The following is a 26,955-nucleotide window of genomic DNA, read 5'->3' on the forward strand; positions in this document are numbered from 1 at the left end:
ACTCATTGACCTGTTTTAGAGGAAGTAAAGCATGTTAGTTAGTGAAAGGCATGTTAGTTGGATATATTTGATTTATGGAACTTCAAAACAATGGCAGCTATCTATGAGTTACCAAGCTTGAACGAGTCATAATAAATATTTAAAAACTCATATGAACCTAGTATGGCTTGGAGGTGACTAAAATATTTATTTTGGCTGAGATCCTTTATTCCTATTCCTTTAATGGACTTATTTTTTTTTGATGTATAGTTAGTTTTAAAAATGCATTCCTTGTAAACTTAACAGACTTTTTTTCAAAAACACAAAATAATCTTATTGTCACGTGTTTGGACTGTTTGTGGTTGTTTTTTCATGTCCCATGTGCTCTGTGTGCCCTACTTTCGGTCTTCAGTTAATTGTCTTATTGTGTTCAGGTGTGTTGAGTTAATTAAGTCATTTCCTTTGTACTATATAAGGTCCTGTTTGTCCTATGTTAAATCGTCCGGTCTCGTCTATGTATGCGTGTGGTTCGAGTCTGTCTACCTGCCTGTCTATATTACTATTTGCTGTTAAAAGTTATATTCTCGTTGCGTGCTCCTTCCTGCAACCACACCGTGACACTTATCAATGCCAAACATTAACATTTTTTATATTAAATAATTTACCCGAAAAATTCAGTTGTGACTTTTAATTACATTTTTATTTACTATGTACATTACCCACTGCAGATCTTTTTCCATGGGGGAAAATAAATAAATAAATAATTCTTCTTTTACATGTCACTTCACGCTCAATGTTCTGAGCTTTAATAAATCACCATTAACCCAACTTTAATTCGGCCGAGGGGGTGGGTCATATCTCTGCTCTGACTTGACGAATGTTCAAGGTCAGACTCTCTGGTGTGGTTGGCATGATGGACGCACACACCCTTCTGCATGTCAATTAACAATGCGACATTTCGCTCCACCATGGGATGTCATTATGGACGCTTGCAGGATGTGGCGTGAATTCTGAGGCCTGGCAGGACTTTAACTGTTTCACTGTAAGAATCCACGGATGGCATGATCGCTTCAGCTATAAACGGCAACGTTCCCCTTGTCGTCATAGGAGGGGCACTAAATTAGATGCAGATGTTCAGCTTTCAGCATCAATCCATTGAGAGGGGTTTCATTACACACCAAATAAAGCTCACCAAACATCCCCCATATTCACTCTCTGACGCCGTCAGACAGCATATGCTTTCCCATCAATAAACATTTCGCAATTAAGCTGAGAGTGTTTGCATGAGTGTTTGTGCGTGTATTTGTGTACTTACTGCTCAGCTAGATCCATTTTACCATTAGAAACGAGGGTCATTGACGGTATTATCAGGAGGACATTGTCTAGAAATTCACTTCATGGATCATTTCATCTTAGATTATCCTATAAAGTAAAATAAATGTGTGAACGCCAGCGTGGAGACGTGCATTATAATGAGAAAATGATAATATGTTACTCTTTTTATTCAGCCAAAGACATTAATTTGACAGATTAATTTGAATAATGTGCCACTGATGTTTAGTTTTGAGCAAGACGTGACCAACAAGTGAAAATTATGTGAATTAAAGTGAAAAGTATATTTGCTGAACATTTGGCCTCCGCACTTCTTTTGATTTCCCCCGGTTTCTTCAGTAGCGAGACATGCATTTTTCCCCGAGAAATCATTTCGCTCTGGTTTAAGGAATCAAAACAGAATTCCTAATTTTGTAACGTTGAAAAATGTAGCTCAAGAGGCTAAACAGAAATACTATACTGCCCTCTGCTGCTGCTGGTATGGTAAACATGATCTTAACTCGTGTTTACATTAATAGCGCAGTATTCTTATAGTGAAGACTTTTGCATGTTATAATGTATTTTTAAGCACTTTTAAACATTTTTGTTTGCCTCTATAGAAAGTCAATTTATAATTGATATTGATGTTGAACAGTATTCTTATTATATCTGTATTATCCAGGCATGTTTGTCAGTTCAACCTATTGAACTGTAATAATCTATGTGTTGGACTGTAACATATATAATTAGCATACATACATTGGACTGTAATTTCAAACAAATGCATTCCGCTTGTGAAATATTGTAACAATTTAAAATAAGATTTCTATGTGACTTTTTGTGAATTTTCAGCATCATTACTTCAGTTCATGAGCCATGCTTTTTTTTATTTATTTTTATTTATTCACTTATTTTTTATTTTTTTGCAGTGGTACAAGCAAAATCTATATGATTTGTCATTGATTCCTCTTCAGACTGGACACAAACTGTCCCCAGGAAAAAAAAAGCCTTAGAGCAGGTGTTTAAAATGACCAGGTCAGTCATCCCACTATATTTCAACACCAAAAGCCAGTATCCATTTTGAAGAACAGCACTCACTTATTCTTCGGTCTGTTTTCACTTTCTCATCTGTTAATCGAGTTTCACGTACAACTTCGAAAACTCATTTTTATAGAGGATTCAGAATTGGGCATTGGCTAAAACCACACATAAACATTGGTGCACAAACTGGCCGTCAGGCCACAGCTGCAATACATACACAGACATTGCAATCTAAATGAACAATCAGCGGTCGGTGCCCCAAAGTCTCTCAGGCAGCCGGGGCACCGTCCTGCCCATCATCTCGCTGTGTGTGAAGCAGAACGTAAAGACACACGGCACTACAATGACTCACATCTCACGCCAGCATTTACAGAGATACTGCTGGCATCTAGCCTGAACCCCCCCCTTCCCTAAACCACACACACTATTCTGGGCCGTGATTAAGCCTCACACCTCCATCAGCGGGGAAGTGTGGGCAATGTGGGACATGATCATCCTGAACCAACTATGTGGGAGTAGACATGAAAAACGGAAGCAGGAGAAACAGAAAGAGAGGGGAAAAGAGCAACCTTTCTTATGACTCACACCATGTTACTTAAGTTTGTTGTTATGTTGGCTCCGGTTTGGCTTGCAAATGATCTCTACTATTTTCTAAACGGCTATTGAGACATAAGGACACTTGCAAAGTTCATTAAGGTAATGTGATCCTGAAATGTTTGGGTAAATCGCTGTCCTTCATCTGAAGCATATTAGAAACTTTCCAGAAATAACCTGCAGAAACTTACCTCATGATACTTTGAGGACACAGTTCATCATTATAACATTGGCTTGTGATTAGCAGATATCATGCATTTCATTTCTTGCATACTGATATAATCACCTTGATACTTGGACTGCATCTGTATTTGCCTTTGCATGTTTATATTAAGGATATTTTAAAAATAAAGAATATTTTATCATTTACTCACTCTCTTTTCATTTCACACCTGCAGTCCATTGTATGGTAAAAAAAAATTGACTGTAAGTCAGTTGGAACATTGTTTACTTCAAAATATCTTTTTTCTATGTTCCACAGAAGAAAGTCGTTCATACAGGTTTGGAATGACATAAGTGAGTAAATTATGACAGAATTTTCTCTTTGCGTGTGATAGTGTGTGTGTATGTGTGCACATGGTATTTATCACGTTATTGGGGACCAAACGTCCCCCACAAGGATAAAAATACCAGTACATTTTGACCTTGTGGGGACATTTTTTAGGTCTTCATGAGGGAACAAGATTAGAAAACATACAGGATAAAATTTTTTGACAATCTAAAAATGTCAGTAGTTTCCTGTAAGGGGTAGGTTTAGGTGTAGGGTTGGTGTAGAACAGTAATATATACAGTCTGTACAGTATAAAACAGTATATTGTGTGTGTGTGTGTGTGTGTGTGTGTGTGTGTGTGTGTGTGTGTGTGTGTGTGTGTGTGTGTGTGTGTGTGTCTGTGTGTCTGTGTGTGAACTATCCTAACTCTCATGACGCTTATGAATATGTAACGGGTACCGCAGCGGCAGAACCACGTCAGCAGATAAAGTTCCTGAAATACAGGAGAATAATCAGGAGACAGGGCAACAGCGTGTCGAGTGCACAGAATTCTCTGCAGTTATGTTTCAGTCCACGAAGAAGAAACAGAGAATCACTATGCGACCACACCCCCCCTGCTGGCCCTAGCGTGCATCACAATAAGCTCGCGATAACTACACATTATAAGCATGTGAAATAAAACACATTTCAAGGTATTGAAAAAAAATATAAACATATATATATAATATGTAAAAGTTCAATGCCATTTTTTTACACCACACAATTGTAACACTTTTGTGGACGTCACACACTCCCCGGCAAAAAGAAATGGGTCCCACCATTTTTCATTTCACATTTACTACTGTAACTTAATGTTCACTCTCTTTGCTACCTTTGCTCAACAAGCAAGAGATACGGGATATATATATGGTGGTGGAGTATAAGAATATTGTGTGTGAGTGAAAGGGGGATAAAGGGCTGGGTATGGACTCAGATGGGAAGGAGGTGTTGTATAGGGAACAAGCGAGTGCTGAGTAACATGAGGCCAACTGTATGCTAGTGAAGGCAACGTAACATTTACAGAGCTGACGGTAGCTGGTGTTGTCAGTGTAGGCTGGCCTAGGCTTCCATATGTTAGGATCCTTCTAGGTTGTCTGCTCCGACTTGACCTTCTGACCGCTGAATGTTCGTCTGACTCTGGATGGATGAAGGCTTCCTCCTCATGAGTAGGCCCTGAAGTCTCCTCACTTCCATCTTCCTCCTCAGGTTCAGCAACCACCGGTTCATGTTCCTCGATGGATTCCCTTTCCCCTGTTTCCATCATCGGCACCAGGTTCGTATCAGGCGTGTACTCAGGTATAACCGTTTCCTCCCTTACAGATACCGGGGTAAGACATCTTGAACTGGAGGTAGGTTGTTGGAGTTGGATTGCAGCAGGTCTGTCCGGTATCCTTTCTGTTGGTACCCTTAACCAGTAACAGGGTCCACTGGAGTCATCCTCAGACCCTGAATCAGATTCTTCCTGCGAGACCACAGGATCAGTATGATGAACCAGAGCTCCACCTTTCCTTCTTTTCTCAGAGGCTGACATGGTAAGGTTTGAGGAGCTTCCACAGGAAGGTCATTCACTAATAGTAACATGAATGTGCAACGTTCTTGTCTTTTGTTTGTCCCCTTTCTCTGAGTACACTACATACACTGGGTTCTCAGCAAGCTGTTCTTTTACGATGTAGATAGATTTTTCCCAGTAAGATCTTAATTTTCCTGGCCCTCCACGCTCACTGAGGGTTTCTAACTAGAACCCGGTCGCCAGGCTGTAACACAACACCTCTCACCTTTCTATCATAGAGTACTTTGCCCTTTGCACTGGCTTGCTTACTATTCTCGCTGGCAATTCGGTAGGCTTCTGACATTTGAGTTGCCCACTTCTTCGCATATCCTTTTGGGGTGTCCTGCTCCAAATCGTCTACCAGCCCAAACAGTAAGTCAATTGGCAGGCGAGGGTGGCGGCCATATAGAAGAAAGAATGGAGAGAAGCCTGTTGACTCATGACGAGTACAATTGTATGCATGTACAACTTGGGGAATCTTATCTTTCCACTGTTCTTTCTCTTTGTCAGTCAGGGTTCTTAACATCTGGAGTATAGTGCGATTAAACCGCTCAGCTGGATTACCTTGCGGGTGGTATGGCGATGTTCTTGAGTGGCTAATCCCTGACAACTTTCTGAGTGTGTGGAAGAGTGTATTCTCAAATTCACGGCCTTGGTCATGATGTAATTTCGATGGATATCCAAAGCGTGGTATGAAATCATTGAAAATACGCTCAGCTGCTGTCTTGCCGCTCTTATTCTTTGTGGGATAAGCTTGCGCAAACCTCGTAAAATGGTCAACTACTACAAGGATATACTCATAGCCACCACGGCTGGTCTCCAGATGCAAGAAGTCTATGCACACTAACTCTAGAGGTGAGCTAGAAGTGATGCTACTCATTGGGGCTCTCACATGAGTAACTGGCTTTTTTGACTTTATGCATGGGCATCTTTTTGTGATATAGTCCTCAATATCTTTGGCCATAAAAGGCCAATAGAACCTTTCTCTCGCTAGGTTCAGGACTCTTTCTGTTCCGACATGAGCCATTTCATTGTGCAGTTTTTTTAACACAAGATCTCTGTACTTGGCGGGAAGTACCAACTGTTTTCTCTCTTTGGTAAGTCTGAACAAGAGATCACTTTCGAGACCAAGTTTTCCCCATTCATGAAATAATCTTTTGGCTCCCCACTTGCTCGCCACGTATTTCATCAGTAAGGAGTGAACCTGCTTCCTTTAGCCTTATGACTTCACCAATGGAGTCGTCTTCTCTCTGTGCCTGTACCAGCTCATCGTGGCTAATGGTGACCAACTGATCAAGGGAATGGTTAGGTGAAACATGAGATGAGATTTTAAGAGCAGTGACCCAGGCCACATCTTTCTGCTTAGCCACTCTACTTCCATCCCAGACAGCACAAACCACATCGCTTGGGAATTCCTCTGTACAAGACTTTGTGTAACTGTCAATGTCCAGTGGGAGACGTGACAATGTGTCAGCATCTGCATTGGACTTTCCAGGCCTGTATTTGATGTCAAATCTAAAATCGGAAAGTTCCCCAACCCATCTATGGCCTACTGCATTGAGTTTAGCCGTACTCATGACATAGGTTAATGGATTGTTGTCAGTATATACGGTGAAGTAAGGGGCGAGAACAAGTAGTCTCTGAACTTCTCACACACGCCCACTTCAGCGCAAGAAACTCCAATTTCCCACTGTGTAGATGATAATTACGCTCAGCCGGTGTGAGCGTTCTGACCCGTATCCAATGACTTTCAACTTGCCCCTTGGTCTTGATATAGGATGGCACCAAGCCCTTGGTCTGAAGCATCTGTATGTAATACAAAAAGGTAGATTAAAGTCTGGGTAAGCTAACACTGGAGGACTAACAAGCAAATTAATGAGCTGTTCCAGTGCTTTTTGGTGGATTGGCATCCAGTTCACGGGTGTCCGTGATGCCATTTGTGGTCCCTTGCTTTTACCACTCAGTGGAGTTGCTGCTTCTCTCTTACCTTGGAGTAACTCGTAGATTGGCTTGGCTATTCGTGAAAAGTCTTGAATATAAGAACGATAATAGCCCAGAAATCCTGTCAGCTTTCTCACGTCTCCGGCTGTCTTTGGGGTCTTGCTGGCTAGCAAACGCACTGCATCCAGGTCCTTAGGATCAATCCTCACCCCCTGAGCTGACACGAGGCGGCCAACATACCTGACTTCCAATCGAAAGAACTCACATTTTTCCGGCCTTAGCTTCACCCCATGTTTCTGCAGTGCCTGTAAGACTTTCCGAACTCCTTCTACGTGTTCCTCGAAGGTTTTTGCATAACAGAGGACATCATCCAGATATGGGATGCAACACTCATCACGCAGGGTACCTAGCATTTCCTCCATGCTCCTCTGGAAGGCCGCTGGGGCGTTTGATAGGCCAAATGGGATTCTCACCCATTCATACAGCCCCAAGGGGGTGGTGAAAGCTGTGACATGTCTAGAGTCCTTGGCAATAAAACCCTGATGATAGGCTTTACCTTGATCAAGTATGCTGAACCAAGTATAGCCACCCAGGGAATCTGTCAGATCCTGTATCCTGGGCAAAGGATGTCTATCGGGATTGTTTTTGGTTCAAAAGACGATAATCAATACAGAGGCGGAGCGTCCCATCTTTCTTTCGGACACAAACCACTGGTGAAGCATAGGAGGATTTTGATTTGACAATCCAGCCTCTCATTAACAGGTCCTGTATATACTCTTTGACCTCTTTAAATAGGGGTTTTGGGACAGTGACATATGGGCTCTGCACTGGAATCTCATCTTTCAGTGTGATCGACATCCGTAAGCTAGGGATACAGCCAATATCTTGACTATCCTTGGCAAACGCAGCTGATTCTTCAAATAGCATCTTCTTCACCTTTCCTTGCTGGTCATCGTTAAGGTGACTGAGGTTCACTGGAGGGTGCCACAAAGCTGAGCAGGGCACAGTATCTGCCAATGGGGCAGCACTGACTACTACTCTTGTCTTGGAGCTCTCCGGTGAGCCTGCTTCAATCACCTTCGCCACCGTCTGTACACTACCCAGTGCTGTCCTTCTCGGTATAGTAATAGAGTGTTTTGTGCTATTCTTGACCGGGACAGTGACATAAGGTTTCTTGGCACACTGTACTTTCAACAGACCCTCCTCTATCCCTAACTCTGTCAGCAGGGCACTGTTTTCATCCGGTTCAAAAAAGAGGGGCTCTGACTGATCAACAGCGGATGAGACAAGGCACTTTATCCAGGCCACCTTCCCAGATGGAATCACTGTGTCACGATTACCCGACCGCAGACGTTCCTGCCGCACAGATGCTTTGCCAGCCTGAATGAAACTGACTAGCAGCGAAGCTTTCTCAGGGTGTATTGACATCGAATCAGACAAAAGATGGCTAATAGTTGGAATGAGTTCAGCTGGCTGACCCTGGATAACTGCCTCTAACACATTGAACCCCAGTAGTGGCTGGTCAAGGGGGATGCTACACACAAGGAAAGGTACTATAATGGGCTCGCTGAGACTGCCCTTTTCAAAACTGACGGTGATAATGACCCAGCCGTCGAAAGGGAGAACATCCCCATTCACTGCATGGACCTCCAGCTCCTCCTTGTCGTCAAACATCTCACCTAGGGGCCTCAGTGGTGTGTCTGGTAAGTATCTTCTCTTCCAGCCTCTGTCAATCATGCTCACCTGAGCTCCTGTATCTAGCAGCGCCATGGTTATTAAGCTATCGAGATTGCACCGAACCAGAGCTTTAGCTCCTATAAAGTTAGCTAGACGCCTGCTCTCCTGAGTGGGTAGGGAAAGGGTGGATTGAGGCAGTGTTTGCTCATTGAAGTCTTTCGGAGCTTGGGTCATTACACCTCGCTTTGTCTTCTTGGTTTGTACTGTGTTGCACTGAGCAGTGTGGTGTGAGCCTACTTGGGACAGATGATGGGGTCCGGTCACTGATTGTCCCGCGGCAGGGACCGGCTCCAGTTTTCCTGGTGCTGAGGCTTCTTTAAGCAACCCACCGCCCTGTGGCCCTCTTCACCACAGATGAAGCAATGGAGACAACCAGAGCGGTTAAGTTCAAGACATCTAGTACAGCTGTACTTCTTCTTCTGGCCTACTTGCACTGGGCAGTTGTGGCATGGCACTGGTTGCTGGGCCGCTGCAGTTGTTCAACTTTACTCATTAACTTCTCCACTTTCTCTGTCAGCTCTTGGAGGATCATCCTTAGGCTTTCTGTCTACATTCGCTTTGCACTGCTGTCATCTTGCACTGCAGCCACTTTGACTCCTGCACCATGGACATTTACAGCTTTTTGTCGCACAACTGTCCCCAGACGTCGTTGTCTTTCATTTTCAGCGTTTGTTATTTTCATAATTTGCTTTAGGATCATCTCATCTGACACGTTGCCATCTGAAAGCAGTGGTTTAAGCTCTCGACGTATGTCGTCATGTTTGTGGGTGAGGCCCTGATATATTGTGTGAAGAAACATGTCTTGTACTGTTGTTGGATTGTATTTCACTTCAGAGTCTGCATATTTAGAGGCAAAGAGAATTTTTGCTTGAGGCCTATGATCCGTACAAGAACTGTTGTGGTGTTTCACTGTCATTCTGTTTCGTGCACATGAGCTCTTGGAACAATTCAGTGTTACTTCGCCCCCCCAAGTGGGACTGCAAGAACCCTTTTAGCTCCTCTATAGTTAAATCATCTTTGTGCATGAGCATATCTTTAAAGTTTCCGGATTTAATGACTTTGAGAACACCCCTCAGGATTTCAGCCTCACTAAATCGCTCTTTCATACCATCATCGATCTGCCTACAGATGTTGTTGTAACTTATGTCTGAACTCTGGTCACCTATTTGTCCACCTTGAACCTTAAACTCTCTGCGAAGCAGTGAAAGGTCACGAAGAGGAACCTCTCTGTCTTGTGTTTTAGGATGCTCTTGTTCTGGCATGTTGTTGGTGTGTGTGTGATCAGGGTATTGTGGGGGCAAAGTTGGTGTGAATGTAACTGGATGAGTCGATGTGGGGCCATGAATGTACTGTAATACCTTGTTACTTAATTCAGCATAGCTAGACAGCATTCTCTGTAACTCTGATTCAGTGTTCTGGGTAGCCTTGCAATCAGTGTTAAGAGGTGTAGTGCTGGGCCCAACTATGTGTGTTGTGTTAAGTGTACTGATATCTACATTCTCATTTACAACCTTAGATGCACTTTCCTCTGTATTTTGTTTAGGTGAAACAACGTGACTCTGAATGATATTGTTCACAGTATCATCAAGCTGCATTAAAACTGCCATACCTGAATCCTCAGACTCTACCAGTGTATCATCATTCATGAAAGCTAGGATATACTCGAAGCAACTCTCTTCATCATCAACCTGAAACATAGATGCATCCTTCCCCGACACAGGACCAATGCTCTTGGCCAATTGGAAAAGTTCATCAGCTGTCAGCACGAGCAGGTTCTTCTTGATCGTCCACACCAAGCTCTTCCTCTCCCGATCTGCCATGATGTCTTCTCCTCTTCCTCACAAGTGGTTCTGTTCAGGTATCTTGTCCCCGGTCCGTCCTGGCTTTCCTCTGCTGATCTCAGCTTCTCATCAGTCACCGTTGTTCAAATATGGCTAAACCAGAGTCTGCCCATCAGAGCTGTGTACTGCGTCGTTTCCCCGTAATCATCAGGCACGGAGCTGGAATCGAGTCTTTGCCAAATGGCTTAAGCTGAAAAGGCTACTTCAGCTGTCGATGTTTGGCTGTCCTCATCGCCTGCGCAACTGTTGCCGTATCCCCGTACGGGCCACCAAAAATCTGTAACGGGTACCGCAGCGGCAGAACCACGTCAGCAGATAAAGTTCCTGAAATACAGGAGAATAATCAGGAGACAGGGCAACAGCGTGTCGAGTGCACAGAATTCTCTGCAGTTATGTTTCAGTCCACGAAGAAGAAACAGAGAATCACTATGCGACCACACCCCCCCTGCTGGCCCTAGCGTGCATCACAATAAGCTCGCGATAACTACACATTATAAGCATGTGAAATAAAACACATTTCAAGGTATTGAAAAAAAATATAAACATATATATAATATGTAAAAGTTCAATGCCATTTTTTTACACCACACAATTGTAACACTTTTGTGGACGTCACAAATACATATGTTGACCTTATAATGAAAAGTCCATGGACATGCATTAACTATCCACATACACTATATACTGTAATAGCATTTTTCACTCGTACTGTGCAGTTTCATGTTATTATTTAAGTATTGTTCTGAACTGCAACAACTTTGTGGAAGCACACAAAAGAAATATTGTTTTAAAAATTCGGTGACAACAAGGAGCTTGAATGTGTTTTTGTGAGTAATGAGCTGGCATGTTTTACTTCCCACAGTTGTAACAGTTTCTCAAGAAATGTCCCTGTAGTCATATTTGAACGTTCATCTAATGATCACAGCATGTCGGGCATGAACTGACTTTGAAAACACACCAGATGGCAGTGTCATACAAAAAAATAATAAAATTCAGTGTTTATTTATTTGTTTATTATTTATACTTATCATAATTAGTCCATTACTTCGTCTTATTAATCTTTATGTAATTTTGACTTTATCTGAACTACTTTTACTGGTGACAGACACATAGGGTAAGGGTTCACATCAGGGTCTGTAGCTGATAAGAGCTCTCAGCAGCACACTTATAACCAGTCCTATGACATTATAAGCCTTTACTTATAAGTCTTTACTCCAGAACAGCTTTCTATAAATATAGGTCAGTTTAAATATAATACATGTATAAAAAGCTAATATAGTTTTCATCACAGAGATTTCAGATTAACATGATTTGATTAAATCACATAAGTGTGCGCATAAAGGAGGGGAAATCTCTTCTTAAAAAGTATGACATACATTATGCGCCTCGCTGCGGATATCTTTCAGAATAAGAAGCTATGTTAATTACTAGCCTATAAGACTTACTTTTATTCTGTTCACGTTCGTGATTGCGCTGAATGTTGATGTGGTATCAGTTCGGAAGTTATGTGAAGGGTTAACCCGACATCATTACATCACCGGCTAAACACAATAAGAGCGGCCATCTTTACCCGCAGCAACAACTGCTGCTCCGGTAAAGAAAGAAAATAAATGCCCTGTCGGAATTTTATTGTATTCTGGATGTGTCATCAAAGCGAACACGTTTAATTCGGAAGCCAAACAGGCGGTAAGATGTTTTTACAGTTTCATGTATGTATGTATAAGATGTAACTGCCGCACGCATGAGGGAGTGAATGACACTCCAGTCATTGTAATACACCGCAAGTGACACTTTATATATGAACTACCTGCGCGATAATTGAGAATAATGAGTCACAAACCGAACCATTATCTAACAGAGGGGCGGTTATACGGGGGTTTTTCTGATATTTTCGCTGCTGAAACAGTGTCATGTCACTTTTTGAACTTTTTAATTTGAGGCAATACTTATAAGCACCCTTTCATTGATAATAGTGGAGCCAGTTCAGGATTATAGAAAGTTCAGATTACGTCGCCGTGTTATTACTGTGTGTGTGTGTGTGTGTGTGTGTGTGTGTGTGTGTGTGTATATATATATATATATATATATATATATATATATATATATATATATATATATATATATATATATATATATATATTCGTGTGAACTTAATACAAAATTTTACATTTAAATTTTACACATACCTATAGAATTACATATTGATTGCTTACATGCATAACATGCACTTGTTACACCGTTTTTATTATTATTATTATTATTATTATTATTATTATTATTATTATTATTATTATTATTTAAGAATAAAACAACTACTGTTGGATGCCTTAAAACTAATAATTGCTAAGGACTGTAAATTGAAATAGCTCCTAAAAGCATCATCGGCACATTCCACTTTGATAAATGCATCCGCAACATGAATAAATTGCGAGCTTCGCTCCAACTAAACAGGTGTGAGGTCACAGAGTGCATTTTGAGTTGAGTGTTTGTTACTATAAACAAGTGAAACAGTCTTGAGAGTTCATTAAAATGTTGTTAAGTATGCACACACACACACACACACACACACACACACACACACACACACTTGGCATTATGGGTGTGTCTGCATGGCAGCATTGTTGAGCGTTCCCATGCAGCGACCTTTAGCTTCAGTGTGATTTGTGTGGAGGTGTGGTGCCTAAAACACTCCCAGTGTTTACTGCCACAGGCCCGACCAATTACTCTGTACTGCTGGTAGAAAATCCTTAATTAGCCCAGCTTTATGCCTATATATAGTTTGGTCCGTAGGGCACCTTTTCTTGCAGTATTAATTACCTTAATATTAACTGAATTCAGTTTAATAGGTTGTAGACTTACAGTACTGCTGTTAATGTCTGTTTGCCGTCAAGAAGAGCATAACAACCCCCCTGGGACTGGATGAACCAGGTTGTTATTATTGATATTTATTTAAGCTTGTCATATTAATGAAAATGTGTCAGGCAAACTAGACAAGCAGAGCTGTCAAAACAGTGAACGTGTGTTATGATTTAAGAATAACATTTGCAAGCAGCTCTTAAAGGGCAGAGCCACATGTTTTAAAAGTGTCTTCATGCCAGTTAGCCTGCATAGCATCAAATGCCAACTTATTTTCACGCCTTCTCGTTCTTGTACTCAATCCACAATGACCAGATATTATTCCCTGAACAACATAGTCTTTTCTCGACTAAATATAGCTCGTGCTATGGACGTTGACTGGAAAAATAAAGCGTTCTCTATTGATGACAGGCTGAATCTTACCCACCGCAGGTGTCAGTTCACCACAGCATATTTCACATACATGTGTCCTCCGTCAAACAGCGTGTGCTGAAAAGATGAATGGTGAGGACTGTTCTCAGTCTGTGAATCAATTTAAAGGAATTCTTTAAGTTTGTGTAAAACAACGGGTAATGTTTTGATACTACCTTCCATCATCTGGTCAATGTCCACATGTCCACAGTTAAGACAGGACCTTTAGACTACAGCTGCATATGAAAGCCGTAGGCCCTGGTATTTATGGTGGCTGTAAGCGTGATTTGTCCCCCGGTGGTCTGGACATTGTTTTCTTAGTCTGCTACGTTGCCTGTTTGACTTAAAGTTTGCGGCCTCAAGCTTGTTATCATTACCTGTTATCATCTGGTAAATGTTATTTTGTGCATTAGAACTGCAGTTTGGAAAGTTAAAGTTCACAAATAAGGATGAGGCCACTGCTTAAGTAGATGTCGCTGTTCCGTTAAACTAAACATCTTCTTGGATTTTTTTATTTTTTTTTGTATTTCAAAAGGATGCCTGGTAAAAAGAGAATCAGGACAAATAACCCCACCGCTCACATGACACAATAACATTCCAGTGAGATGTCATGTGACGTGACCTCACAGGCTTTGATGCTGATGAACCGGATTCATAACCAAGCTCAGGTGTCCTCAGATCAAAAGCCGTCAGTGTAATTAGTAAGTCAGCACTGCCAAGCAAAATTTAAGCTTCTCAAATGGTCAACGAACTTGCGTGGGATGCGTTCTGATAAGGTTGTGCAAAAAGACTTGGGTTGCACCTGTTTTTCTCATGTATCCGTTCTCTCTGAACCATCTCCTTTTATGTGTTACTGAATGGGAAAGCGTAGTCATGTTATATAATGCTAAATATTGTTTGCCAAATCAAAGTCATTGGGTGCAACATAATGCAGAAACATGGGAGGGGGGTGTTGACATAAAACAGGAAATTGCATCATAAAAAGTACCCTCTTAACTGAGTGTCAAGGTCAAGAAATCACTTTATCAGATGATTTTATTGCATGACAAAGTTCAGGTCGCAAAATGTACTGTTACTCCCCAAAAAATAACAATATATGATTTAGTATTTGCAAATGTTTCATCTTCAAGAATAGATTTGAAGGACTAGCTCACCCAAAAATGAAATGAAAATGTACTCATCCTCGAGCCAGCCATGTTTTAGATGAGTTTGAAGAAACTTAGCATTACATCACTTGCTCATCAATGAAGTGATTGGGTGCCGTCAGAATGGTAGTCCAAACAGCTGATGGAAACATCCCAATAACCCACACAACTCCAGTCCCTCAGTTCATACGGTGTGAAATTATTTTGATCAAATATTATGCTGAATGTTTGTAAGAAGCTAATCCATCATGTCTTTTCATTTCAAACTCATCCACATATTTTATGTCCTGAAGGTGAGTAAATTTTAGGTAGATGAAAATTTTTGGGTGAACTATTCCTTTAAAAAGGAATAGTTTTTTTTAAAATAATGATTAAGATGTACAAATTACATGTATTACATGTACAAGAAAAAATATGTTGTTAAACCACATGCCATTTACAGTAATTTAATTAAAATCTTAATGATGTGAAAAATATGAAAATTAAATGTAAAAAAAAAAAAAAAAAAAGGTTTTCAAATTTAATACAGAAAGTAGGAACATATTTAAAAAAAATCTCATTATTTATCTTGGAAACTCTTACTTTGTCAGTGACCCAGCTGTCATTGTTTCAGTTTGTTTTTAAGTAGAAACTGTATCACTAACTGAAGTCTGGTGTATGTTTACCCAAAAAGAGCACCATGAAACCGCTTATTTCATCACTCTGGCCATTGTTCGAAATGATCAACAAGTTTATGTCATTGTTTGTCACATTGTTGCTTGATGGAAATGTTAAGCTAGCATGAATCAGGCTGCCAAACATCTGGTGTTCTGAAAAAGATGCAATAGTTTCGTGTTTATCTAGTTTCACGGAAATCTAATAAAAGCGCATAGCTAGTAGCTGCATATATTACTAAATGGGTTGACTCATATCATCAAAAATGGCAAGTAGATTCTGAGAAGGAACTTTTGCATCTTTTGGTGATTTAAATTTAAACTTAACCAATTAAACCCAGTCAAATGCCGGGTGGTTGATAGCAAGCTATTTTGATTTCTGGTTTATTGTTCTGTGTGCTGGGCCAATGGCACAAGGGCAAGTGGGAGGGGCAAAAGCCATGTGCACTCAGGGACCGCCTCTTGGGAATTAACTGGCTTTCTGGGAAAGTTAAAAATGTGGGATGATTTTTGGGAATGGTTAAAGGAATTTTCCCCCTTCTCTTTCCTTTCCTCACTCGAGCTGCTCTCACAGTGTTTTCTTTGTGCTGATTCCTGATGCCTGCGTTCTCCGCGCACACATGGAAAAGCGTTGGAGGGTTTTCTTTTTTTATTTCTGATGCTTATTCTGGCCAGTCTCACAGCTATATTTAGCAGCACAGCTGACCCCCTTCAGTTTATTGTGGATGAGTCATTCAGTGTTTTTGTGAAGAGAAGTTCTCATTGTGTAGTAATGCTGTAATACTGCCATAATGTGACTAACCAAACGACACTTGGCCTTTTTTGCGGAACAACTGTTAACTTTTTATTAAACACAATTGATAAACATCACAACAGAGGATTCAGGCTGGTGTACACAATTTTTTTTTTAAGGAAAAAAAAAATCATGAGGCCCAAAATTTTATTTTTGGTCAAATATTCAATAAATTGCAGTTTATTGTAAGATTTATGATTTGAATTAGACATGATTTTTGATTATTCAAACGTGTTTAACCATTAAAACAGAGTCAAGAAAAATTAAAAGTAAAAAAAAAAAAAATTCATTAAAACAGATTTCTTATTTAAATCGTGTCAACCCATTTTGGCTTGATGTGGCTTTGATAGTTGCTAATTTGTGCCATTCTTGGTAGATTGCATTGGTCATTATGGAAATTAGTTTCGTCTGTGTTCTTTAATTTGCGCATTTTCAGAAGATTGCCAACAGAACTTTCCACTCCCATCAGCAATCCCGTTTTTCAATCCTGTTCCTTCTTTCATTGCAAAATTAATGTTTTGTTAACTCAATTAGTCAAATATTAGTTAAAGTTCAGCCACAATCTGCCCCCGTATGGAGAGAGAAGTTGTTTACACTGAGTTCTCAGTCATGCACATCTTCACTTCCTATTCTAGGTGGAGTGAAAATGCATCCCAACGCAAAGAATCCAGTGAACTGACCATTGAGTTTACTCACAGACAACGGCAGTGATGTCCCCGTTTGGCCTGAGTTTCCACTTCAAAATCATACATGTAATTCTGTTTGAGGTTTCGAAATTGTGCTGAAGTAAGATGAATTGTCATAGTGTCACTGAGAGGGGCTTACCACTGATCCTTAGCGAGAAAACAGCCGAAAGTCTTTAAACTCAGATGAATAAGATTGAGAGCAGGGAATCCGAGTAGGCAAGAAAGCCAGCCAAGGCTTAGTCAAGTCATAGGAGCTTGTGTGTCTGGAAGAGTTAAGACATTCATCAACCTGTTGTTTTTAATTTGCACAAGATAACAAGATCACAGTGTTCACTGAGTCTCTTAATCTGCTTTCTCTGCTTTCTATTGAAAGTGGTTGAGAACTCAACAAGAATGTCTACATAAACCTTAAGTCTACATATTTAGGATATTTTTTTAAATGCATTAATCAAAAAAAACCCCAAAAAACATCAATAATAAAATATGTGGAACATGAAACTGCCGTATATTTCTTCAGAGGGGTTGAGTCACCATTTTCGAAAGAAATCAGTGCTTTTCTTCAGCAAGAATGCATTAAATTGATAAAATTCCAGTTCCCATAGAAGATTTCTATTTCACGAATAAATCAGTTATTTTAAGTTTCTATTCATTAAGGGATACTGAAAAAAAGGGTATAACTGTTCCCAACTATTACGCAGTAAAACATTGATGATGATATAATAATAAATGTTTCTTGAGAAGCAGTTTATCAAATTAGAATGATTTCATTGACCTTGGATCAAAGGATCATGTGACGCTGAACACCAGAGTAATGATAAAAAGTAATCACAGAATTTGAGATGTGCCACAGAGAGCAGCTGAATGTTTGTCTTGAGCTTTATTGAATATTAATGTCCTTGTTTGCGGAGGTTGTGTTTGAGGCTTGAGCGCAGACTCTCATAAGCTTGTTTTCCATATCTCTCGATGGCCTCTTCTGTGGAGTGGCACGCATCCATAAATATCTGTCATCCTATTGTTTAGCCATTAATCAGCGCACATGCAGATTAGCGTTTCCACAGCAACTGCATTGATTAGATGCAAACCACCCTTCCCTTTCCTTGCCCTCTTCTTCACATGCTGTTTTGCAGCCGGATGAGGTACAGTGCTTCTGCTTTCACGTGTAGAAAACCACTAATAGGAAGATTTATGTCTCTTCAACCTGCTGTTGTTCGGTTTCATCTAATGACAGAATATTCCTTTTCTGTTTCACAGACACCATGACCTAGTGATCGTCATAAGGAGCGCTGTGGCACAAAGCATCCTTCTCTTTTGACAGGTAAATAGAATTAAAGGTTTTGTACCTTTTAGGTAGTTGTATGAGCAAGTTTTTATTTACTTTTTGGTCAAATGTTACATAGTTACAGTGTTTTATTTAAATAGAGATATAGTTACAAGTGATTTTATTATAACCCATTGTGGATTTAATTCAAAAAAGACTTGGAAGACTAGCTGTTAAGATTAAAATTACAGTTGTACATTAAATTACCTGTGTACTTGCATACTAACTAGATGTGCATGTAGTATGTAACCACAGTGTAAGTAGACAAATGTACTACAGCTGTAATGTTTCTACACACATGTAACAACCCTCAGTATGGTATGTGTAAGTACAAATGTGTACTTGCATTAGGAACAACACTTTTCACTTCACTTCAGGTACTCGGGTAACAGAAAATATACAACTACATTTTGTAACAACAGTATGCATGAGAGCAATTGGAACAGGGGGTGACCCAGATATATGTAAACTAGAAACCGAATAACAAGGTTTTATGGTAGGCAAAACGGTAATAATAACCAAGCCCAATGTTATTTTACTGAGGTTATCTTTTGTACACTGCACCACTCAAGCGCTCCACATCACGTTAGCATTGTAATAACGTCACAAGAGCTTTTTATTTATGGCTGTTGTTATAGAAACTAGACTTTTCTAGATAACGGCGCAGTGGGCGGAGGATATTTTGAACACTTATGCCAAGTCAACGCCAACCCGTAATCACTCATTGGCTGTGGAGAGTCGTGGCTGCAGAGCAAACGCATTTTCCCCTTAGGGATGTGACTGTGCTTGTTCTCAGCATTGCCGAACCGAGGTCTCCGGAGAAAAGAGCACCACCATGAGAAGGTGGTGGGTGTTATTTGGGACATCAGCGAAGCAAGAGTCTTCTCTCAAAACAAACCCTCTTTCATATGTTGTTTTTTTCCAGTTCATAACATTGCACATAGGCAAACCTCCATTCTCCAACTGAGACAAAAAAAACTCTACGTGAAGCAATCCAGACAGACTCAGTCAGGGTAGAATAAGCAGATGCTGTGGTTTTGCCAAACTCTACTTTGTTTTCAGCTTGGCATGGATGGATAGAACGGCCAAGTGCAGGATTAGTCTTTGACAGGAGCATTTGCATAGCTGGATACCTATAGCTCCTCATCCCAGTAGTCAGTCTGTCTGCTCTTATGCTGCCTCTTTAGTTCTCATCCTTCTGGAAAGAAAACAGACTGAGCATTCTTAGCAGATATCATACACAATGCATATCAAATTAATTGTATAGCATTCCAAAGAATGATTTTTTTGTTTGCATCTTTTTAATAGAAGAGTCTAAAAATTAAAAGTAGGATTCCGAAGTACAATGTTGAGAAATTTTATAAACTAACCAAAAGATTTACACTTCTGTTTTTTTCATTGCATTAACAATTTCAAACTAAAATGCATATGGAATCAGAAGATGATAAAGCTTTATTATGAATCACCTTCACATTTTTGGGACTATTCTTAATTATTTATTAAACTTATCGTATCATAATGCTTGCTACAGATGCAAAAACACAGACAATCGAACCTGATCCAAATTTTTTATAACGAATGAAAATCAGTGTGTAAATGTAATTGATACAATGTGAAGTCATATATTTTTTTTTAACAACAGTTTCAGACAAGAATTCCGGACATTGAACTTTACAACATATTTTTGTTTATTTTTGTTTTTGCAAAAAAAATTTGATTGTTTGCTAGTTGCTATTTTAGAACCTTGTCTTGTTAACATAGAAAGACTAGAAACTATGTATTTAAGAAATATCAGTTCAGCATCACAGCAAGAGAACTATAGCCAATAAAGTTTCTTTAAAACAGTTTTTTAAATGCTGCGTTTTATCAACACTTCGTACTTTGTCAAAACACATTTTACATATGTGTATTTAGCCTAACTAGGGCAAGTGACTAGTCTGCATCACATTTAGCATAACCATACAGCTATTCCTGATATGTTTATCGTAAATATTCTGTCTTGCACTTTATGGAGCCCTTTGATCATTTAAAAAATTAGCTTTATAAATCTCCATGTCTGAGCCATGAAATATAGTTCCATATATTTTCAAGAGCAGTACACTGCAAAATTAGATGCAGCAGATATTAAAGATAAAGTTGTCCTAAGTGGTCTTTCTGTGTACCAAGATGTAAAGCATCTGTCAGAATAACACATTAAACAGCTGGGCCAAACGTGCTGCCTGGATATACTCCTGTATAACTTGTCTTGGAAAGAAGCCACAGCGAGACTTATACAACTTGTACTTTTAAACATCAGCCGTAAGGATTTAAGAGCTTTCTTCATAGGTTAACTGGGAGTCCCATCAGACTTACTTGATTAAATGCATACGAGTGAGTAGTTCAAGTTTGAGGGGGTCGGCTGGTCAGATTTCAATCATGCTATTAGAAGAAAAGTCTACCAATTTACAACAAAATGTATTGTGGACCTTGGTAATGTAATACAAATGGATGCATTAACCTTTGAGCTACATTTCTGGCCCATTTAAAGTTTATTAACAATCAACCACACACTAGTAAATTAGTTTTGCCACCACACCCCAACAACAACAACTTTAAGCTCCATTAGGGCTTTCTAATGTTTACAAGGGCTGCAAAACACTTGAAAGCCTTTTGTTTTTTTCTCTTTGTTTTTCTGGCAGAGTGTAGTCCAAGATTCCAGCCAGTCGTCTGCTCCGCCGTGGTAGTTTCCAGGGAGAGACCCTCGCCTCTCCCCCTGAGGAGATATGGAGCCCCAGGAGAGTCTGGGAGTGGAGGGCGACCCGGGCGCACTGGGGGTGCTGGTGCCGAGCCCACAGAGCGAAGCGGTGACCCATGACCTGGAGGAATTGTCTCTGCAGCCCACTCAGAGCCTTCCACCCATTAAAGAGCGCAAGAATGGTGAGTGAGCCTATTTGGTCAGGCCCGTAGGCCATAACTCTGCTCCCAAGCTCCTATTTCCTCCTCATCCGTAAAACTGCCGCCCCGATTTGACACTGAGAAAATAAGGGCTGCCAGAAGGTTGAGAAATTTGTTTGTGGTAAGACGTTGGGAATTACACAGGAATTGCATGTGAATGCCAGCATGTAATCATGTCTTAAGTGCTCCCTTTAACTCTTTTCCAAAGTGGTCTTGGCTCATGTTAGGGTGCATGACTAGTAAACTAACGTGATAGATTTTGCGTCAAATACGATTGCCTAAAGCCTTAGATATAGAGGATTTTTAGACTTGCAGTGATGCTGTGGTTTTCGTTTGGCTGAAACTCAAAGGAACTGTTCATCATTCAGAAATAATCATTATTTTATTCGTTATACATCCTCAATATGTTCCAAAGCTGTATGACTTTCTTTCCTTTGTGAAAGATAAAAGGTGGATTTTTAGGATATCTGGGGCAGATGTTTGATTTCTTAACTATTTTGTCTAGTGATGCACCATAAATATTCATCCAAAACAGCAAAAAATGAATAATGATAATTCGGTAGTATTTATAGTTACAGTAATTAACATTTCTCAGATGATGTTGGAATGTGTCTTTCATACACTATACATAAACTATAACAAAATACCAAGAGTCAGCTGATATGGCAATGTTAATTTATTGACTGAAAAAATGATACTCTGAACAGTTACACTGTAAGTGTAAACAGTTTCCAATCACCTACTTTATTTAACTTTATTTAATATATATATATATATATATATATATATATATATCAGTATATATATATATCAGTTAGTGCCAGCAGCCAGAAAGCCTTCTCAGATTTCTGACCCTGGCAACACGATTGCTCAAATATGATTGGATAAAAGTTCTACTATAAACATACACCACTGGAAGCAGTGCAACCAAGAAAAAAATAGGAAATGAAGAGAATAGATTATGTGATCATAATGACATGTTTTTTCCTTTTCGAGTGAACTGTCTCTTTACATTTGTTTTAAAAAGTGATATTGAATTGAAATTGTTATCGCCTGGCTTTTCACAATCCTGTCAAGTTTCACTCTGGACATGTGTTAGTGGTATATAAACCCTAATAAGAAAGCACTAAAGGGGTGGCCCAGTGGGTCTAATAGCAATGAATCTTTCAGAAGGTTAAGTAATGAAAAGTATTTAATAATACAGTAACGTAACATTCTGGACAATGCAGATAAGCTGATAATTACTCTCTTGGTAACAGATAAATGCCAGATGTTTGATTTCTTAACTATTTTGTCTAGTGATGCACCATAACTTTCCATTTAACTTTCCACTTTCCATTCATCCAAACAGCAAAAAATAAATAATGATAATAATTTCACTCTGGAAATGTTTTAGTGGTATATAAAGCCTAATAAGAAGACACTAAAGGGGTGGCACAGTGGGTCTAATGGCAATGAACCTTTCTGAACTACACTTTGACATCTAAAAAATGTTCACGTCTCACTCCCTATGGACATTGTTGCCCTTGAAAATGTCAATGTGTCCTCGGGCTGCTGGGTGATTTAGTGTAGAAGGGAAGTAAACAGAGACCCCACCAGGCATGTGTGTATTTCTGACCCCACTGCATGACTTTCTTCGTCTTATTTGGTGTCAGTCAACAGTTTCTCAGGGTTGTAACATAGAAATAGAAATGAAACTGTGACTCATTTAGACACGTCAATATTTAACATGACCTCAGAATCACCCTGATAATTTGCTGATGTCTATTTTACTTGAGCGATGCTTGTACTGTATTCTACAGCTTAATTTGCTGCTTGCAAGATATTTTGCCAAAATGCAAAAAAACATCACAAATTCCATTAGTGTTTCAGTTTTCTTTGTTTTGCGTAAAAATCCTCATGCCAAAGATCTCTTGGTTATTAAGGGATTTTTATTACTCTAATTATTTAGTAAATAATTAGTTTGGAAGCTGTATGTTTTAATGTTCAAATATGGGTGGATGAAAAAAAAAACGATCAAGCACAGTTGTGAACTTTGGGGGGCACCACCCTCAGTGCCATGTGGTTACAGCCCTGGTAGAAGGTGTACTTCATGAGAACCTAATGTGCAACAGGCCACCTTATAACATCCAGCACAAGATGATAAACTTGAAAGAGACTCACAATAAATCCTAATACAAGGCATCATTTCTGCTTTTTATCAGCTTTGAGATACTAAGTTATGAGTTTGAGTAAATGTCATTTTTCAGAATAACTGCACCATTAAATACCTTTAAAGGAACATCGTATTTCCTCATAATTGATTCCTGCTCACTGCTGCCTAAAGATATTATGAACTCATAGAGGGTTGATGCACTGGCCTGAATCAACATGATCTGTTCCTGCTCGAGCTGGAGGACAGACCGTACCCATCCTTCCTCTTTTTAACCCACCCGTTTAGTGTAGCGAAACTTAACGTCACCACTGTTCACAAATTCCCCCACTGAAACATTTATGACTATGTTCCCACAAGTTATCTGGAGACATACACGTTATGTTATATTGACATATGAGTCTTAGTATTGTCTCATTACAACTATGTGGAAATGGACTGTTTTCACACTAATCTTTGGTTGGATCTGCTCGTGCAGTGAGTTTACAATATCATCCAATGACAAATGAGATGAATGTATTCTTTTGTATATATATATATATATATATATATTATGTATATATATATATATATATAATATATATATGGAACTAAAACAAAACACTGCAGATGGATGTTTTTGGCTTTTGCTTTGCATTTTTTATATAATTTATTTATATTATATTACATTTTTTAGTGTCCCCTTAAAGGGTTCTATTTTTCAGATAGCATGCCAGTTTAATAATAATGTAACTGACTTTAGGGTCACGCAGTCCGAACATATCAAATATAAGAAGCAATTAAGTAAGAAAAAATTTTTAAGTAGGTTAAAACTGTCTCAAGACCCTTGTGTTCTGATCCTATCTGTAATTGATAATAGGAATGCATAGTATGTAAAAACTTTGTAAGGAACAAGGGTCGGATCTGGATCAGGTGACCTGAAACTTCTTTAGGACCAGTGTCGGGAATAACTAGTTAATTACATCTTCTTATGGCATTGAAAACCTTTTTATACAATTTTTGGAAAAGTAATCAAATTTAATCAACTTTAATAAATAATTGAAATGGTTAAACTGCTTATTACATTTTGAATGAGGTAACTCTGTAACCATTACCTTTACAAAGTAACCTTCCCAACTTGTTTAGGACCAATGATTTGTTCACACAGCCCACTCACTAAATGTGTAGTTTTGCACATTTCTTAATAGACTACGCCACGCAGGACTTCAGTGGGCCCTATTCCCTTCCCCCGGGACGTTCCTGTTCCATTGTGTTTAATCACATTGGCCGATTCAGATAGGCTTTGTTTAAACATTTTCTTTCCCTCTCTGCAATATTAATCTCCAGCGACTATGAAAGAAACATCCCTGGATGTAGATAAGAAATTTAATGGCATTTTTGCTTGAATCCCCACGAGACACGCAGTGCTTTATTAGAAAGACGGATTGCTGAAATACAAATGAGAAGAGCGAAATGTTAACTCTCAATCTGTAAACCCTGAAAATTAATAGTTTTTGTCCACACTAAGTGACGGAGACAAACAGAGATATCCCTGGGGTGCTGCTTGGTTGTTTTTGTCATTTTTGTTCCATGACAACATGTTTGCAAGAGGGGAAAGGGTACAAAGTTAATTTACTCACTGCTAAAGCTGAAGTAGTATATAATAGAAGCACGGGAAGTTGTGGTTACATGTGTATATTTTTGCATTGGCTTCCTCTTTATTTTCTAAGTATAAGTTAGCTTTTGGACTATTGTTTTTAAGCAGTGTTCAGTGCTGTTGAGGGTTAATAAGTGCATCTCTCTAGTCCCGCCTCTCCTGTCAGTCAGTGACGGAGCCGGAGCTGAAGCACTGCAGAGAGCGCCGACTCTCGCTGAGAACAACACACCCACAAACATTCACACAAGCAGTCTAGAGGCAGAACCGGTGAAGGAACTTGTCGGAACGCTCTTTAATCGAACGACACGCTGGGGACTTTCCTGCCTGATCTCGCCGTTTCGCCTCGGTCCTCATTTCTCACAGCAATCCATGGGACTCCAGACACGACAGCTCTCCTATCCGTCTCTCAGCTCCATGGCCTGCCTTGAAGTGGAGACCTTGAGTGTCTGCAGGGGTAAATGCAAATAGTTTGAAATCTTTTTTTTTTAAATTCCATGTCAGCATGAATTAAAATGGGGAAGTTGAGGCTAAACACGAGTGAAAGACACCGAATGAGGCATCTGGTAATTATTACTGGAACACATGTTGAGAAAATCTGGAGTGGATAGAAACGTTGCCTTATCAAATAAGACGTGTGATGAAATGCCATGAAAATGTGGCTAGCTGTTTGTTTACGGTGATGCTATTTGTTTTGTTTTAGCTGTGTGGTGTTGGTTTCATTTTATATTTTTTGCATTTAATATCTAGGTCTTCATTCAAACTCACACCCAAACATTACTTCATCGTTCAGTTAATAATTTAGCTAGCTAACCATGCCTGTTCAGGACGTTTATCTTGTTTTTAATGCCTTCTGGGAGTAACACCTTTTCACAGGTTTCTTAGGAAAAAGACTTTCAAGTGCATGCAGATATCTCTAAAGCCTTCACAGTTATTAATATACAGCTTCACTTGTGAGAGTTATTGGTCGTTGGGGGGGTTCCCATCAGTGAACCGTAACCCAAATGGTATATTCATTTATCGTACAGTCTCTACAGTCCTCCGGAGCTCTGCAAGCTGAAGTTGGGTTTTTTTTGCAACTGTTAATGTCAACACAGTCCGAGCCAGTGTCAGAGTGTTTCTTAAACAGCTTCAGTTTAGTCAACATTAACAGGCTTAGTAGCCATAACACAGCCCATTCATTTAATTTACGATAGCGTCTGGTTGCGTTAAGGTGCGGTCATATTAGCGCAATTTTGAGGGCAAAAAAGATCCATTGTTTGTTGTCGATGAAACACAGAAGTTACTTTTAAACTAAGCGGCTTTCTGTTCGTCGGTGTGATGAATTTGAGTAACTTGAACCTATAGAAATGACTTGATTTCACTTTATGCCCCCACTTTAAAGCCAAACTGGTAAATGTGACAACTATAGGCTCGGTTTTGGATTTAAAATAAATCTCGAGAGGGTTTTGGAGAAGTGACTCGTACAAGGATCTAAGCTGCATTTTGTTTATTGTACAGTTCGAGAGAGGCCTGGAGCCAGATAGAGGTCAGTCAGGGTTCAGCAGAGAACATCAGGAATGACATCAGCTCAACAAACACTGGGATGACTGCAGGCATGTCATGTACCGGGCTTACTGACGTAAAGATGATTATGGTATTATTCTTCCATCAAGCTTCGTAGGGCACACTGTTCTGCAAAAGCTGCTTGGTGGTGGCATGGATCTTGATTTGTAATGGATAACCGCTTTAATATTGAAACCCACCAGAGAACCTCCTGGCGTAGATCATTCGGGACAGAGTGTTCCAAGCTGTTGGGGGGGAGGTTAGTAGAGGCACTCGGTCCCCTCCTTCAGTCTGTCCACTCTTTATT

The 26,955-nt window shown here is 39.7% G+C and overlaps 1 protein-coding gene across 1 annotated transcript in view; it reads left to right on the forward strand.

Moving 5' to 3' along the window:
• The first annotated feature begins 12,069 nt into the window (after positions 1-12,069).
• mrtfbb (myocardin related transcription factor Bb) overlaps positions 12,070-26,955 on the forward strand; it is a 31,315-nt gene continuing 16,429 nt past the window's right edge. Inside the window, 3 exon segments of the mRNA XM_043235999.1 lie at positions 12,070-12,208; positions 18,318-18,381; positions 21,063-21,300. Of these exon segments, the coding sequence (XP_043091934.1) occupies positions 21,147-21,300 (154 nt within the window). The 5' untranslated portion in view covers positions 12,070-12,208; positions 18,318-18,381; positions 21,063-21,146.

The sequence above is a fragment of the Puntigrus tetrazona genome, chromosome 3 (genome assembly GCF_018831695.1).
Source record: "Puntigrus tetrazona isolate hp1 chromosome 3, ASM1883169v1, whole genome shotgun sequence".
In the NCBI taxonomy this organism is placed as follows: Eukaryota; Metazoa; Chordata; class Actinopteri; order Cypriniformes; family Cyprinidae; genus Puntigrus; species Puntigrus tetrazona.